General features: G+C 37.8%; 1 protein-coding gene across 10 annotated transcripts in view; it reads left to right on the top strand.

The window, feature by feature from the left end:
- PITPNM3 (PITPNM family member 3) overlaps positions 1-13,250 on the top strand; it is a 47,433-nt gene that overhangs the window by 16,003 nt on the left and 18,180 nt on the right. For 7 of the 10 annotated variants that reach the window (XM_040650146.2, XM_040650145.2, XM_040650143.2 and 4 more), the window contains exons 6-9: positions 1,757-1,992; positions 6,588-6,792; positions 8,700-8,819; positions 12,460-12,641. In XM_040650146.2, coding sequence (XP_040506080.1) covers positions 1,757-1,992; positions 6,588-6,792; positions 8,700-8,819; positions 12,460-12,641 — 743 coding nt within the window. Of the gene's footprint in view, positions 1-1,108; positions 1,239-1,756; positions 1,993-6,587; positions 6,793-8,699; positions 8,820-12,459; positions 12,642-13,250 lie in introns of all 10 variants that reach the window. The other 3 variants (XM_415929.8, XM_015296205.3, XM_040650144.2) reach the window with 2 other exon arrangements.

Below are 13,250 nucleotides of genomic sequence, written 5' to 3' on the forward strand. Positions count from 1 at the left end.
AGACTTAAAATGAGTCACATTATTGGAGACTAAATTAAAATGAGGCCTCACATTATTGGAGACTAAAAACTGTAGGCTAAACAGAGATAATGGCTATGTGGAACAACTTAGAATTCTCTCTCAATCATTTCTCTGTCACCATGCTACATGCTGAACTACATCTTTTTTCTTTATCTGTGTCAGTGTTTCCACTCCAACATGTGCCTCCTCCTCCTCTCCCCCCCCACCCCTCCGGCACATCCTCCTAAACTACGGGCTGAAGTGTATGTTTCTGCAGTTACTTCTTTGTTAGTTTTTCCCTTCTCCCTTTTTCCCCTCGCCCTTTCAATATTGATAAGCGTTTATCAGATACCCTCTCAGCCTTCTCATTTCTAGGCTGAACAGCCCCAGGGCTCTCAGCCTTTCCTCGTAAGAAAGGCGCTCCAGGCCCCAACTATCTCTGCTGCCCTCTGCTGGACTCTCACTAGCAGATCCACGTCTTTCTTGAGCTTGAGTCCAGAACTGGGCACAGTTGTCATAATCTTGGTCAGTTTCTTCACAAAAACATAATACTGTGCTGGGAGTTGCATTCCCGGGGGATATATATATATATACTCATATTATATATATACTCATATATATATATATATGTGTGTGTGTGTATATACACATGAATTGTGGCATGTTTGAATGCCTATTTTTAGAAGGCGCTGTGTAAACACTTGAATCAAACCAATTTTTGCCTTAAATGTCTTGCAGTTTAGATAAACTGGTAAAGAAATGAAAAAGAGAAGAGATATCATCTGAACACAGCAGATAAAGATACAGACGTATCTATTAGATTTCGATCAGGTTATAGTAGAATATAAAATAATATAAATTAATTTAAAAGACCTTGCTGAAAATAAATAGAGTTTATTTCACAGTATAATGTCTTGTTATATTTCAACTACTTTCTCAGTAAATCACCTAATTTTCCTAATCTTTATTTCCTCTAATGTATTAGTAAGTTGTCCTTTAAGTGAATATGACTTGTAGAGTCTACAGAAGGGGAAAATAAAAGTGCGTCTTTGAAACATGCAAAAGGTTGTTCCAGTTTCAAGTAGATAACATCTTGTTTTTTCTGCAGACCACATCACTTCACCTTCCATGGTAGATTGTTGTCTGTGTATGCATGCATTCACGTGCTCATAAATTTATATATGAGATTTATGGCTGTCAGCTCCAGTACAATTTTTACTCTTTCAGTAAATGTCTGGGTAAGTTAACCCCACTTTTTCATTTTAATATTTTATCAATTTCAAGAGGCTACTGTTGTCAAAATTCTATCGCCTTCTTTTGCTCGAAGCTTTTATTGGCAGAAATGAAAATAACCAGAAATGTTATCATTTGTTTTTCTTTTCAGATCCCATGATTATTTGAGATAAACCTTTCCAAAATTGCAGCATCCTGGTTCACAATACCTAGACACTTACTTAGGCTGTCTGTGAATGTTTACGTCTTCTCCAGTGTGGATATATTTCCAATAGCTTTTGATGTGTACAAAGCTGTTTATAACTTTTTGGGTTTTATGGCAGTGCTTAGTATGCTCTACCTGATTCAGACATACTTGAATTAAATGCCATCCCCCACCCCCTCCCAAAGGCAGGTAACACAAATGATCACAGTGGGAATGGAAAAAAAAAAAATCAGTGTTCGTGAATATTTACACTAAATATACCAACACTTTAGTAAAAAGGTTCCCTTCCTGCTTTCTTATTTCCTGTTTTTCTCCTAGGAAGCAGTTCAGCACCAGAAATGCAAAACTCGTGTGCTAATTCTGATCCTACATGGAGGGAACATCTTAGACACTGGGGGAGAGGATCAAAGCAGCAAGCTGGCAGACATCAACACCTTCAGTTCTGTCTTTGAGAAGGTGACCCAAGACCATTTTCCTGCTGCTTTGGGCCACATCTTAATCAGACTTGTTCCCTGCCCAGCAATCTGTTCAGCAGCCTTCTCTCTTGTTTCCAAGTAAGCTGATTTTGTTTTATATTATTTGGCTTTGCAGTGTGGTTTTGAAAGGCTTTTTATGATATATCCATTCCCAGTAGGAGCTACCACTCTTTGAAGTCCTGTGGATTTGTGGTATTGATTTGTTGCCATTAAGAATGCAGTATGTGAATGCAGTATACTCTTGAATAAGTTACAGAAGATGCATCTGTAAGAAACAATGCCTTTGGCTATTGAAGGCTTCAGTTCACAATACATCTAGGGTTTGGTTATGTCTGAGAGCAGTGTCTACATGCTCCTAAAGTTCTGGCAGCTTGGGACCATGCCCGTTGCCCTGGAGAGCCTGTTCCATGCCCACCACCCTCTAGAGCAGAACCTGCTCCCAGACTCTGCTTGACAGAGCTCCATTCTGTTCCCTTGGGCCCTGTTGCTGTCCCCAGATGGCAGTGCCTGTCTCTGTGCTCTCCCGTGAGGAGCTGCAGGCTGCTATGAGGGCTCCCCTCAGCCTCCTCTTCTCTGGGCTGAACAAACCAGAGGCTGTTGATCAGATCACATTCCTGATAGCAAGTCAGCTCTGTAGTTGATAATTACTGTTGTGTAGTATGCTTTGATAATATTTCAATACAAAAACAAGTCAGTATGAAATTCTGAATGTACTTTCCGAGAAAGGGTGATTAGCAGCTGCATCTAGAGACCTGCTTAGTTTGGTATTTACTGTGCCCAGAGCAAGAACGTAACTCTTAACTGTGCATCAGTAATATGTTTTGAAGTTCCTCTGCATGCTTGTATGAAAGGTACTGTCATGGTGAAAAACTATTATTACTATTAATTTTAACAATCGTTATATGTATGACAGTAAAAATTCAGATATGCACTCGTTATGACAGTGCTGTGAGAATTGAAAAATGACATGTAGCAGCAGCTCCATGAGAGGAGGTATGACTTTTTAGGCATAATCTTCACAAGGAAGTCAGGAAATAAGGGTAGTATTCCTTAGTCTGCAGTAGATTTCCTGTGTGATCTTAAATGAGGAAATTGGTCCATCATTGCCTCGCTTCTTAAAGTTGTTGAAGAAATGCAAGGTTAGAATGATACAAGATTTTTTTTCAGTCATTAACCAAAAGCCTAGCACAAAGCCTGAGGAAGAAATAGGAATATTTATGCTGTCTTTGAATTGTACTTCTAGGCTAGAATACATGAGGAAAACTTCAGGGATGTGGGAATAAGAGAGTACCATGGTAAAGATTTTTCTCTCTTTTGGGTTGTTAACACCATGGGACAGCAGCTGACCTTAGCCTGTGTGTTTGGAGGAGATTCATGTAGAAAGGAGAGCCATAGAAGTAATAGAGCAATCAGCTTAATTTTACTTTTTTTCTCCATTGTAAGAAATTTTCCATGCAGCGTTACCTGCACACCAAACACTTGAAAGCCTTAGTTCCTTAGCAGGTTCTCCTCTGAGTGCTGTTATAACTGGCTTCTACATCCTCGTAATGGTAATCAATAATATTTTATCAGTTTGGGTAGTGGTAGTTCTGATTGTGCTGTGTTTCTGGTACTAGTCCAAGCATATTTTAGCTGAGCTTATGCAGAATATTCTGTAACATGAAGATTAAAATATTAAAAATCTCTTCACTGTTCTTATTTATTCCTGTGGTCTTAGTGAAGTGAAATTAAAATACCAAATGGAATTTTCCAGTGGACTGTTTGTCTGTGCCCACTTTTTCAGTCCTGAAATTCACCTCTTAAATGAGAGAACCTTTTCAGGTAACATTTATTTCTTTAGTGACGTTTTCCTTGACATAAATATTTTAAACAGATGCGTACTGATCTTTTTTGTGTAATAGAGAAAGGAGGAAGAAATGTGCTCTTGGGCCTGATTCAACTCTTCTGTGAGTGTAAACCAAGAGCAACTCTGTGGTGATGGGGAGGAAAGACTCAGACTAGCTTGATTTTTTTTTTTTTCCTAAGCAGATAGAAACTTCTGTTGTTATTTTTTTTTTTTCCTGAGATTTCCTTTAAGTGATGGTCTGTTTTATGGCCTTTGTTGCAGTATAACGTCTGAGGTTACATTTGAACTTCTTGTGGAGCAAAAAAACTCACAGGAGAGAACATGAGTTTTTTAAAAACACATTTGGGACCTTAAGATGTGGGAACAGTGATGCCTGCTATCTTGGTGACAGCAGTGGAATGGAGGGATTAGAGTATATGTTAAAGTTCTGACATACCAGTTGGACTCAAAGCTGTGACAGGCATATAGTAAGAAGGGATGGCTAAGTGCAAATCAGAGTGCTGGAAGTTGCAACAGTGTTCACATCAAGGAGGAATACACTGAAACAGCCAGGAAAGAAGTGTGAGTGTATGTCCAAGTAGCTACCCTGTAAAGAAAGTGAACCAGCAGAAGAAGGGGAGTTGGAGCATCAAAAGGTGTTTGAGGGATCCCCCTTTAAATGGGCCATTTATGAAGCCAGATCAGTAGCGTCTTCTAGGTATCCCATAAAGCAGAGCCCACGGGGCTCAACTGACTGCAAGAACAGCTGGTAGAGTGGAAGGAAGGAAGTGTGTGCTGGGAGCCCAAATGAACAGTCTCCTCCTGCTTTTTCTTTGTTTTTTGATTCTCTCTTGTTGCATTATACAGTACTCAGTCAAACTGAACATAGGTAAGCTGAATGTTTGAATGTCCAGTGGAGTCGTTCCTAGTGCTGACATATGATTGGTATTGCCTTAATGTGCTCTCACACAGAGCTGCTTTTGTGGTTTATCTGTTTGGAGCTGACAAAAGGAGAGATGATTCCCTCCTCTCACATTGCTGTAGCTTCACACCAGCAGCTTTTGCAGTCAGAACTCCAGGAAGCAGTTGTGGGACATAAAGTTGCGGTAAACATCTCACTTAGCAAACTGTGGAGGAGGAAGTGTGTTTTTAATTACTGAAATATTTTATCAAGTGTGAGCCAGATTAAGCAGCAGCACAAAATTTCATGTTTGATTTGAGCGTATACTCAGTCTTCTGAATGTGCTGGCATAGTGCGTGCCAAGGTAGAGCAACCCTCTGTTTGCCTTGGCACAGGTTTTGTGTTATGCTGTGCCTGTGTGCCAAGTATCTAAGTTCAGACAAATTTCACTAGAACTTTTCATCTGAACACATGTAGGCAGTTTTCCTCCCTGTCTTGCAAGTAGCGGCTTAAAAGAAAGGGATTTTTCAGGGAGAAATCACTCCCAACTATTAAATGTTTTAGGCTGTTTAATTTGGTCTGCTCCCATCTACTTCCATCACTTTCAGTTTCCTTTCTCTCATGTATATCAGAAAGACACTGCTTATGCAACTGATGTGAATCTATAATATATGAGTAATCTTCTCTGAAGCTTATCTCCACCTTCGCTGCTAAAGACGAAATAGGCCCTAGCTCTAACCTTTATCTTTCTTGTTCCAGCTAGATGTCACTGACTGGATCAAAAGTTAGGCTTTCTATAGATTGATTTCATGAGTGTACATGGATTTGCACTTCATGCTGAAGCTTCTAAATTACAGTAGAAGTCAAACTGGAGAATAATAATTGCAAATGTTAAAATAAGTGAATAAATAAAAAGCTGCATTTAGGAGACAAAAAAGTCAATCCTGAAAGATATGCATCAGTGGAAGTTGATTGTCCAGTAGTCATCTATGCAGGATTGTCCAGTAGTCATCAATGCAGGATTTCTTTTAGCTCTTGATTTGAATAAAACCTTATGTACCAGGCTAAGGACTGACTATATGTAAATCCCAAGAGTTTTTGTGTGCCTTGTAGGTTTCATAGACATTTAAATGGAGGTACAAAGCTGAGCATTTGGTAAGTATATTGAAGTTGCTTGCTTTTGGCTTTGGGTGAACTTTGTATGAGCTGAATTGTCAAAAATACTTCTGACTTGTCTTTTAGTCTCTGAAGGACAGTCAGCTTACTGAATCTGGCACTGTGTTGTGTGACCTGTGCCTTTGACTCTCTGAACTGTTTTCTCCACTCATCAATAAAAATCAGTCATGATATAAATGGCATTTACTGAAAAACTTGCAGAGCACACATCCAAACTAAAATATAATTGCCATGCTATCAAATTTAAGCTTACATTTTCAGCCGTTAAAACTCCTTTTTGCAAAGTTTTCCTATGCAAACAATTGCATATAATTTTGGAGGTAGTGCAGCTTTGTTCCATCTTTTTGAGGGGATGGAACATTTGGAAAAATGTTTTTATATGCTTTTGAACAATGTATCTATCTGCTGTTCTAGGAAACAACGTTCCATTGTAGTTTCTGAATCCCATTCTTTAGTGTAGTAAGTTAGTATATGGGGTGGAAAAAAAGGCTGAAAGGGAATAATCAATTTATTCTCTTAAGTTATGTCTACTTGTACATGTAAAAATAAGGTGGAAAAATTTCACCTTGTATATTTAATTTCAGGAATGCCTTCTAGGGTTGTCTTAGTCTCATAAAGCAGTAACTCCTTGATTTTTAACCTGTTGAGTGTTGTGATCAAACGGTCCTTCTTGCACTTTCATAGTGAATTGCAACAGCACAGCCTATTTCTGTTAATAACTATTCATTTGCTAATGCTTTGTGCTGCCTTTTGCGTTTTTCTTGACAATAGCGTGTTCTACTTTAGCCTAAATCCCTACAGCTATGATGAAAGCTGTCTCAGCAGCAGTGAAGACCACATCCCACTGGCTGCTTTGCCCTTGCTGGCTGTTTCATCCCCTCAGTACCAGGACGCAGTTGCCATGGTGATCAGTAGAGCAAACCAAGTTTACAATGACTTTCTCAAATCTACAGATGGAGTTGGCTTTAACGGGCAGGTAGGGCTGTTATTCTCTTACATAAAAGAAAAACTCCTTTGGAGCAAGTCTGTTTTTTGTTAAGCTGTTTCTGATTTGCGTTCATGGTTTTGAGTTATGAGCGTGAGGGAGCAATACTGTAAATTTGATGCATGAACATTAGCTTGGGATTACTTATACAAAATGTCCTCTCAGTACTCAGCATGAGTAAGAGCCTTCTGGAATCTTGTGCTGATTCTAACCTGGATTTATTCAGTTGGTAGAAGGTACTATATCTTCTCCCACAAGCCTTTGGACACCTAAGCTCTTAGTAATTACTGCTGTAACTCTGATAGTATACAGGAGCCTTAGTTGTGCATTAAGAGTGTATTATGCTAAGCAATACTGGCAGGACAAGTCTGCCAGCCCAAAACAACTGCTAATCTATGTTTCTGAGTTTGTCACACACCTTCCATAGCTGAAGAGTTGGATCACCAGCACATCCCTGACAATAAAAAGAATCCAAAATTTAATTGTTGCTTCTTTTTTGCCTCCATCACAGTATTAATAAAGCATTTGAAACTCAGAAGATAAATACTCAGTTGCTTACTTTTTTGTTGATTTCCCATGTAGCTCTGGGATACTCATTTAATTTTTCTGGTATGGTCCACTCCTCAGGGAAGTCACCTACTGAATTCTTCCAGCTGATGTGTGTCACAGTTATTATTCCTGCTTCTCCATCTCTAGACTAGAAAAAAATAGTACTTACCTACTTTAGAATAAATATGTTACTGCTACTTTGTGTGAGTTATTGATGTTATTTTATGATAGGGCCCTTTGGATATCTGGAAACGTTCATTTCCCTAAAGTACAATGACTTCCTGCCTACACAAGGGAGGAAAAAAAAGATTGTCTTTGGAGTGCAGTGTAATTTTTGAAGGAAAAACGTGTCTAATTACACTTTTTTCCATAGCTGCAATAAAATTACACTGTGGCATATAAGCTTTAAGCCATTTATAATATCCACAGTAAACTCTTCTTGCTCAAAACATGCAAACAAACAATCTGCAGTGATAGAATGTTATAAAAGTTGGTATTATGTGAAAAACAATTATACCATTTAGGAAATAATTATGAGAACAATTCTCTCAGTTAAAAATTAAATTTTATGGTCAACAACATCAAATATCCCTGGTGTTTATTGCTAACTCTATATTAATATTACATGTGCAAAAGTCTGTGTGAGCTTTTACCATCAACAAGTACCAAGATTGTTTGAATGCGAAAGTGAGCTTTCTGCAGACTACAATGCCTTGCTTTTGGTTCTCAGATCTAAATTTCAGTTTTACCACTGAGTAAGTAATGTACTTCTGAAATACGTAGTGTATGACCTGACTTTACCCTGTGTGTCTCTTTTATATTTTCATCTTTTCTGTCAGTTTGTATTGAAAGTTCAGCAGATCAGAATCTGTCTTTTTGCTTTTATGCAGCATGTGGATCAGCTTAACTCTATTAAGGCCAATGGTAGTGAGGATTAGAATTGGAATGGTAGATTTACAGAAATATCATTAATCACTCACAAAATGTGTTGCTAATTTTATTAAAGTTACCAGTGTCTTATCTGTAAGACAGATTCTTCAGTGATCTGGACTTTTTGAGCTGGAATCTGATTGTAAGAAGCTGGAAGAATTCTGTGGTCCATTTACAACAATTCTATGATTGTCAGAACAGTCCCTGGGATGGATATTCGTGGCATAGGGTGTATGTCTATAAATAAGAGGAATTGGGAAAAGGTGACTACACACTTTCAACTGCTGTAGGAATCAAGGTATAAAAAAAATGAACAAGGGGTTAAAATGAGTTGGGTATGTTTCTGCAGTGCTGTGATGGCTTTTGTGCCTTGTAAAATACTTGCTATGTCTCACTAGGTATGTTTTTTATTTCCTCAGGTGTGTCTCGTTGGTGACTGCATTGGAGGCATTTTGGGGTTTGATGCCATCTGCTATAATACTAATAGAACTGATGAAAGTCAGAACAGTAGCAGGAGAGGAAGCATCAGCAGCATCCAGGTGAAGAGAAAAAATCTACTCAGCTGAAATTCATTCCCTATGTATAGATTTATTCCCTAGAGGGAAAATAAGAAATTCAGGTCCATAGTAAACCAGAGAAAATTTAGGGATTTGGTAAATTACATTGATGGCACAGGATTTTGCTTATATCTCAAAAAATTGCTGTCTGAAAATTAAGTCTGCAGCTTCAGTTGTATGATACATAGAAATCAGTAGTGAAAGTTTATTAGTAAATCTTTAAAGTAGAACTACTGAGTGTCTTCTGTTGCATCCCTAACTGTAGATGTAAATGTATCATCCCAGTAATCTCAGGCTGCTGTTTCTGCCAAAATCTTTTTTTTTTTTTTTCAGACACTATGGGATCAATTATACTACCGCCTAGGGGTTGTCTAACATTAAGGTGTGCTCATAAATAAGTTCTAATGACTGCTGGGAGATGTGCCTACTTTCTGGTGAAGAATTCAAGTCACCTGAGGTTAGATGAACAGGCCAGTGAGAATAACAAGGTCTCTAGATGGATGCTAACTTTGGAAATAAGGGAGGATTCATTCTCACTGTGATCCAGAAATACTTTTTTGGTAGTAGAAGCACTTTTTTTTTTTTTTTTTAAGCATTGCTGTCGTATACGCTGCATTGTGTGTCCTCCACATAAGAGAGAAAACTTGAGCTCAACTAATTTTATGTACTTTAGACTTAGGTGGATATGAAAGAGTGGTGTTGATACTGAATGAGATGCCTGTAATCTATTATTTATTGGTTTTGTGTCACTAGCTAAACTGTTTCATCTTTTGACTCTTTAGTTAACTTTCTCATCAAAAATGGGATCAGTGATAGCAGCCTTCTCAGTTCAGTTTGAGAGGAGGAAAGGTATTCTCTGCTACTAAAATGTCTGTGAATCTCAGGAGCCAGCCTTTGACAGTGCCAGCACTGATGATAGTGTGCTGCAAGCAGCATAAATGGAGAAATTGACCTCCCGAATCCCAGCTACAGTGAGGCTGATTGTAGAAGAGCTGCTGATTAATCTGAGAATGGGGATCAGGATTTAGGAGGATAGGTTCTTTGACTGCACTGCTCTTGCTTATAGTTACAGTTTTCCTACTTTCCTTTTTTTTTCACAACATTGCAGAGCTTCCTTCCCAATTTTTGTCTCCATCTTTTTCCTCCTCTTCCATTTCACTTCTGATGTAACTTCTAAGTTGAGAAGAACTAAACATTGCATTTTAGAAGAGGAAGATGGTTCTCTCTTGCTGCAACAGCTAAAACGCACATTATTTTGAAGCAGACAACTTTTCATTAGAACAAATAGTGAAAGTTGATGATTTTTACCACATGGATACATAATACATAAAACCCATCTGTGGGTGACAGATTCTTTATACTGATCACTTCAGCCTTCTTCTAGTGTATTACCTGGTATATTTTTAAGTGGTTTAGTGTGTTTCTCAGAAGTGTTCCTTGTTCCCTGACAGGGCTAAAACAAGTGCTGAGTTGGCCTAGTTTCTTTCACAGCATACAAGAAAGAACATGTTGTGAAGGTGAAGCTCAAGACTGTGGCATTAAAATCTAGCCCCTACAAAATATGACCTGAGATTATCTTGTAATGCAAGAAAAGAACATGCTCTCTGCAAGGAGAACCTATTTGAAGCTTGGAGGACGAAGGTGAATTGTTGGCAGATTTCAGGGATGAAGACATTAGCTTCCATTACTAAGCAGCCTTATCAACTAATTCTGTGGTGATACAAGCTAGTTTTTAAATACTGTGGAGAAATATGTATAACTAAAAGACAAATGTTTGGTGTTACGTTACTGTCAACTTCATACCTTTTCAACAGCCAGCCTTTTTCCTGAGACCAGCAGTAAACCAAGAGATCTAAAACAATATATTTGATTGTGTTGAGTTCTTTTCATCTGCTTGTTTTTTTGTGTTTTTTGTTGTTGTTGTTGTTGTTGTTTTTGGTTTTTTTTTGCTCTGGCATCGTCATGAGCTCCCATTTTTCTCTGTCCATTGACAGCAATGTTTTTTTAAAAGTGATAGGAGCTGAGATGCTCATATGTCTGCCACGTGGCTTTAAGAAAGAGAGCCTTAGAGTGTCTCCAGTGTTTTGATGAAACTCTGAACTTTGACAGCATGTGTATCATTTTCAGAAGTCACTAGTGTGGTATGTGCTTCACCCTTTTAAATCAGCGGGTTTATCAGAGAATTTCACGGGCCTTTGTTCGATATCTAAAAATTCCCTTTCAGCTGTGTGTATGTAGATTCACTTCACTTTGTGTGCCACTATGAATATTCTTATGTGCTCTAATAAATTTGTTAATATTAAGAAAGTTGCCAAATAGGCATTTTTGGTAAGGACTGCAGAATGTTTGTAGAATGCAAATTTCAAAGTTAAAATCATAAAAATGTATATATTTTTGTGGTACTACTGCTTGGGAGAGCATCCCAAGGACTAATAAATACCTTTTGAGTACTGGGTCATTTTGAGGTTATCATGAAACATGAACAGATTAAGAAACGGTGTTCACGTGTTTCTAGGAATCTGTAAAAAGCTTCTATGCAGGAAACTCTGTCAGGAGCAATTTGATTATACAAATTCAGACTTCTGCAGAACCTTTGTGTTCTACAGAGTAGATAAAACAGATAAAGAAAAAAAATTGATTTTATAACAGAGCTTCAATGTAAAATAGTAAACTGCAGGACAAATTAATCTATATAGACTCAGTATCACAGTTTAATACAAATACATCCAATGACAACAAAAAAACACATCCAAGACCACTGTCACATAGCTTTCATGTGAAAGTTTGCATGATAGGACTTTTGCTATGTGTTACTATGAAAAGCAGAAAAATTCCTACATGCATAATAATGGTTTTTATTATATCACCATAGGAATAATTTCATACAAATGCCATGATCCTAAACTAATCTTATGCAAGGCTATTAGGATGCTAATGTTAGTTTGTGGTATCATCCCATGAATTCTAATACTGCATCGTGTGAGTTAATAGGATATAGGTGGAACCAGTGCACAATTAGAAGGGTTTAACTGTATCTCTTTTCCTAATATGTCTTGCTCATGTTAGTATGCTTTAAGTTTATTTTGCTTGGTTTTTGTTTATTTCAAATAAATAAAATCAGTGTTAGCTGCAGAAGTGCTGGAGGAAATGAACAATAAATAGATTTCCTATTTGAAGGGTGTACCTTAAAGATATGGTACCACATATGGGTCTCGCATCCCACAGAAATTCACATTCTTTAAAAATCTGGTCCTGCATCTGTGGAACATGATGAGCAAGAGCATTAATGTTCTAATGGCATTTTTTACAGTCAGGTAAGACCCCTGTCTGATTACCTTACAGTATTTGTAGTTTTTCAGGAATGGTGCATTCAACAAGAGATGAAGCTTTTGTGCTAATCCTTTCGCCCAATACACTCCTCCCACTCCCAAATTCTTTATTCTCCAGCTTTTAGGCCATACATCTCTTTCCTTTTCTTCTCCAGCAGAGAGAAAATCTAACCCTTTCAACCACTGCTTGGATAAAATGAGGTCAAATGTATAAATGCAGCCCTTTTGTATAAGCTCTGTTGAATTTCAATCCTTGTCTAAATCTTCTTTTTTGCTCTGTTCATCCTCTGAAGGATAATCCCCTTTTAACAGAGGACTCCAGTCTGAGTGGCAGAAAACACCTGAGCAAAAGCAATATTGACATCTCAGAAATCGTGGAGGATGAGGAGCCAAGACAGCTGTTGCCTAGGAAACAGAGTGACTCATCCACCTACAACTGTGATACTATAACACATCATCATGCTTTCCTGTCTAGGTAACTAGTATGTGATGACTGAGTAAAAGAAATAGGCTTGGCACTCAATTCAGCTTGTCAGCGCTGGAGGGGCAGAATCATTTCTATTGGTTCTGATGTGTTTCTAGAGGTTTGTTTAAAGTTCTTGCAAATATCCTCCAAAGAAAAGACATAGATTTAGTGGGTTTGGTATGAATTTACTCACAAGTTTTTTATTTACTTTTTATTCAGCTGTGAGAGTTTTGAATATGCAAAGCTAAGTGCGAGTTTCATTTCTTCAGAAGAGCCTACAATAGTCAAGATGGATGAATGCTTTATAATTCTGAATTTGTTACTTTTTTCTTTTTAAACACACCTTGGACTTCCCTTACAGGCTTTCCTTTATTCTCTACAGAGTAAGATGATTGTTTTTGGTGTTCCATTGGTCTGCAAGCTCCACACTATCCTGAAAGCAAAACAACAACTAAAACTGAGTAAATGTATTGCCTAGATGGAAGGAGGCTGGGGGCAAGATTTAACATAATGAACTTTTTTGTGTCCTAAGAAATATATAGCCATCTCTATGCATGTATGACATAGAAACTAAATAAGTGCTTTAATCATTTACAAAACAAAAAGCTACGTATAAAG

The sequence above is a fragment of the Gallus gallus genome, chromosome 19 (assembly GCF_016699485.2).
Source record: "Gallus gallus isolate bGalGal1 chromosome 19, bGalGal1.mat.broiler.GRCg7b, whole genome shotgun sequence".
NCBI lineage: Eukaryota > Metazoa > Chordata > Aves > Galliformes > Phasianidae > Gallus > Gallus gallus.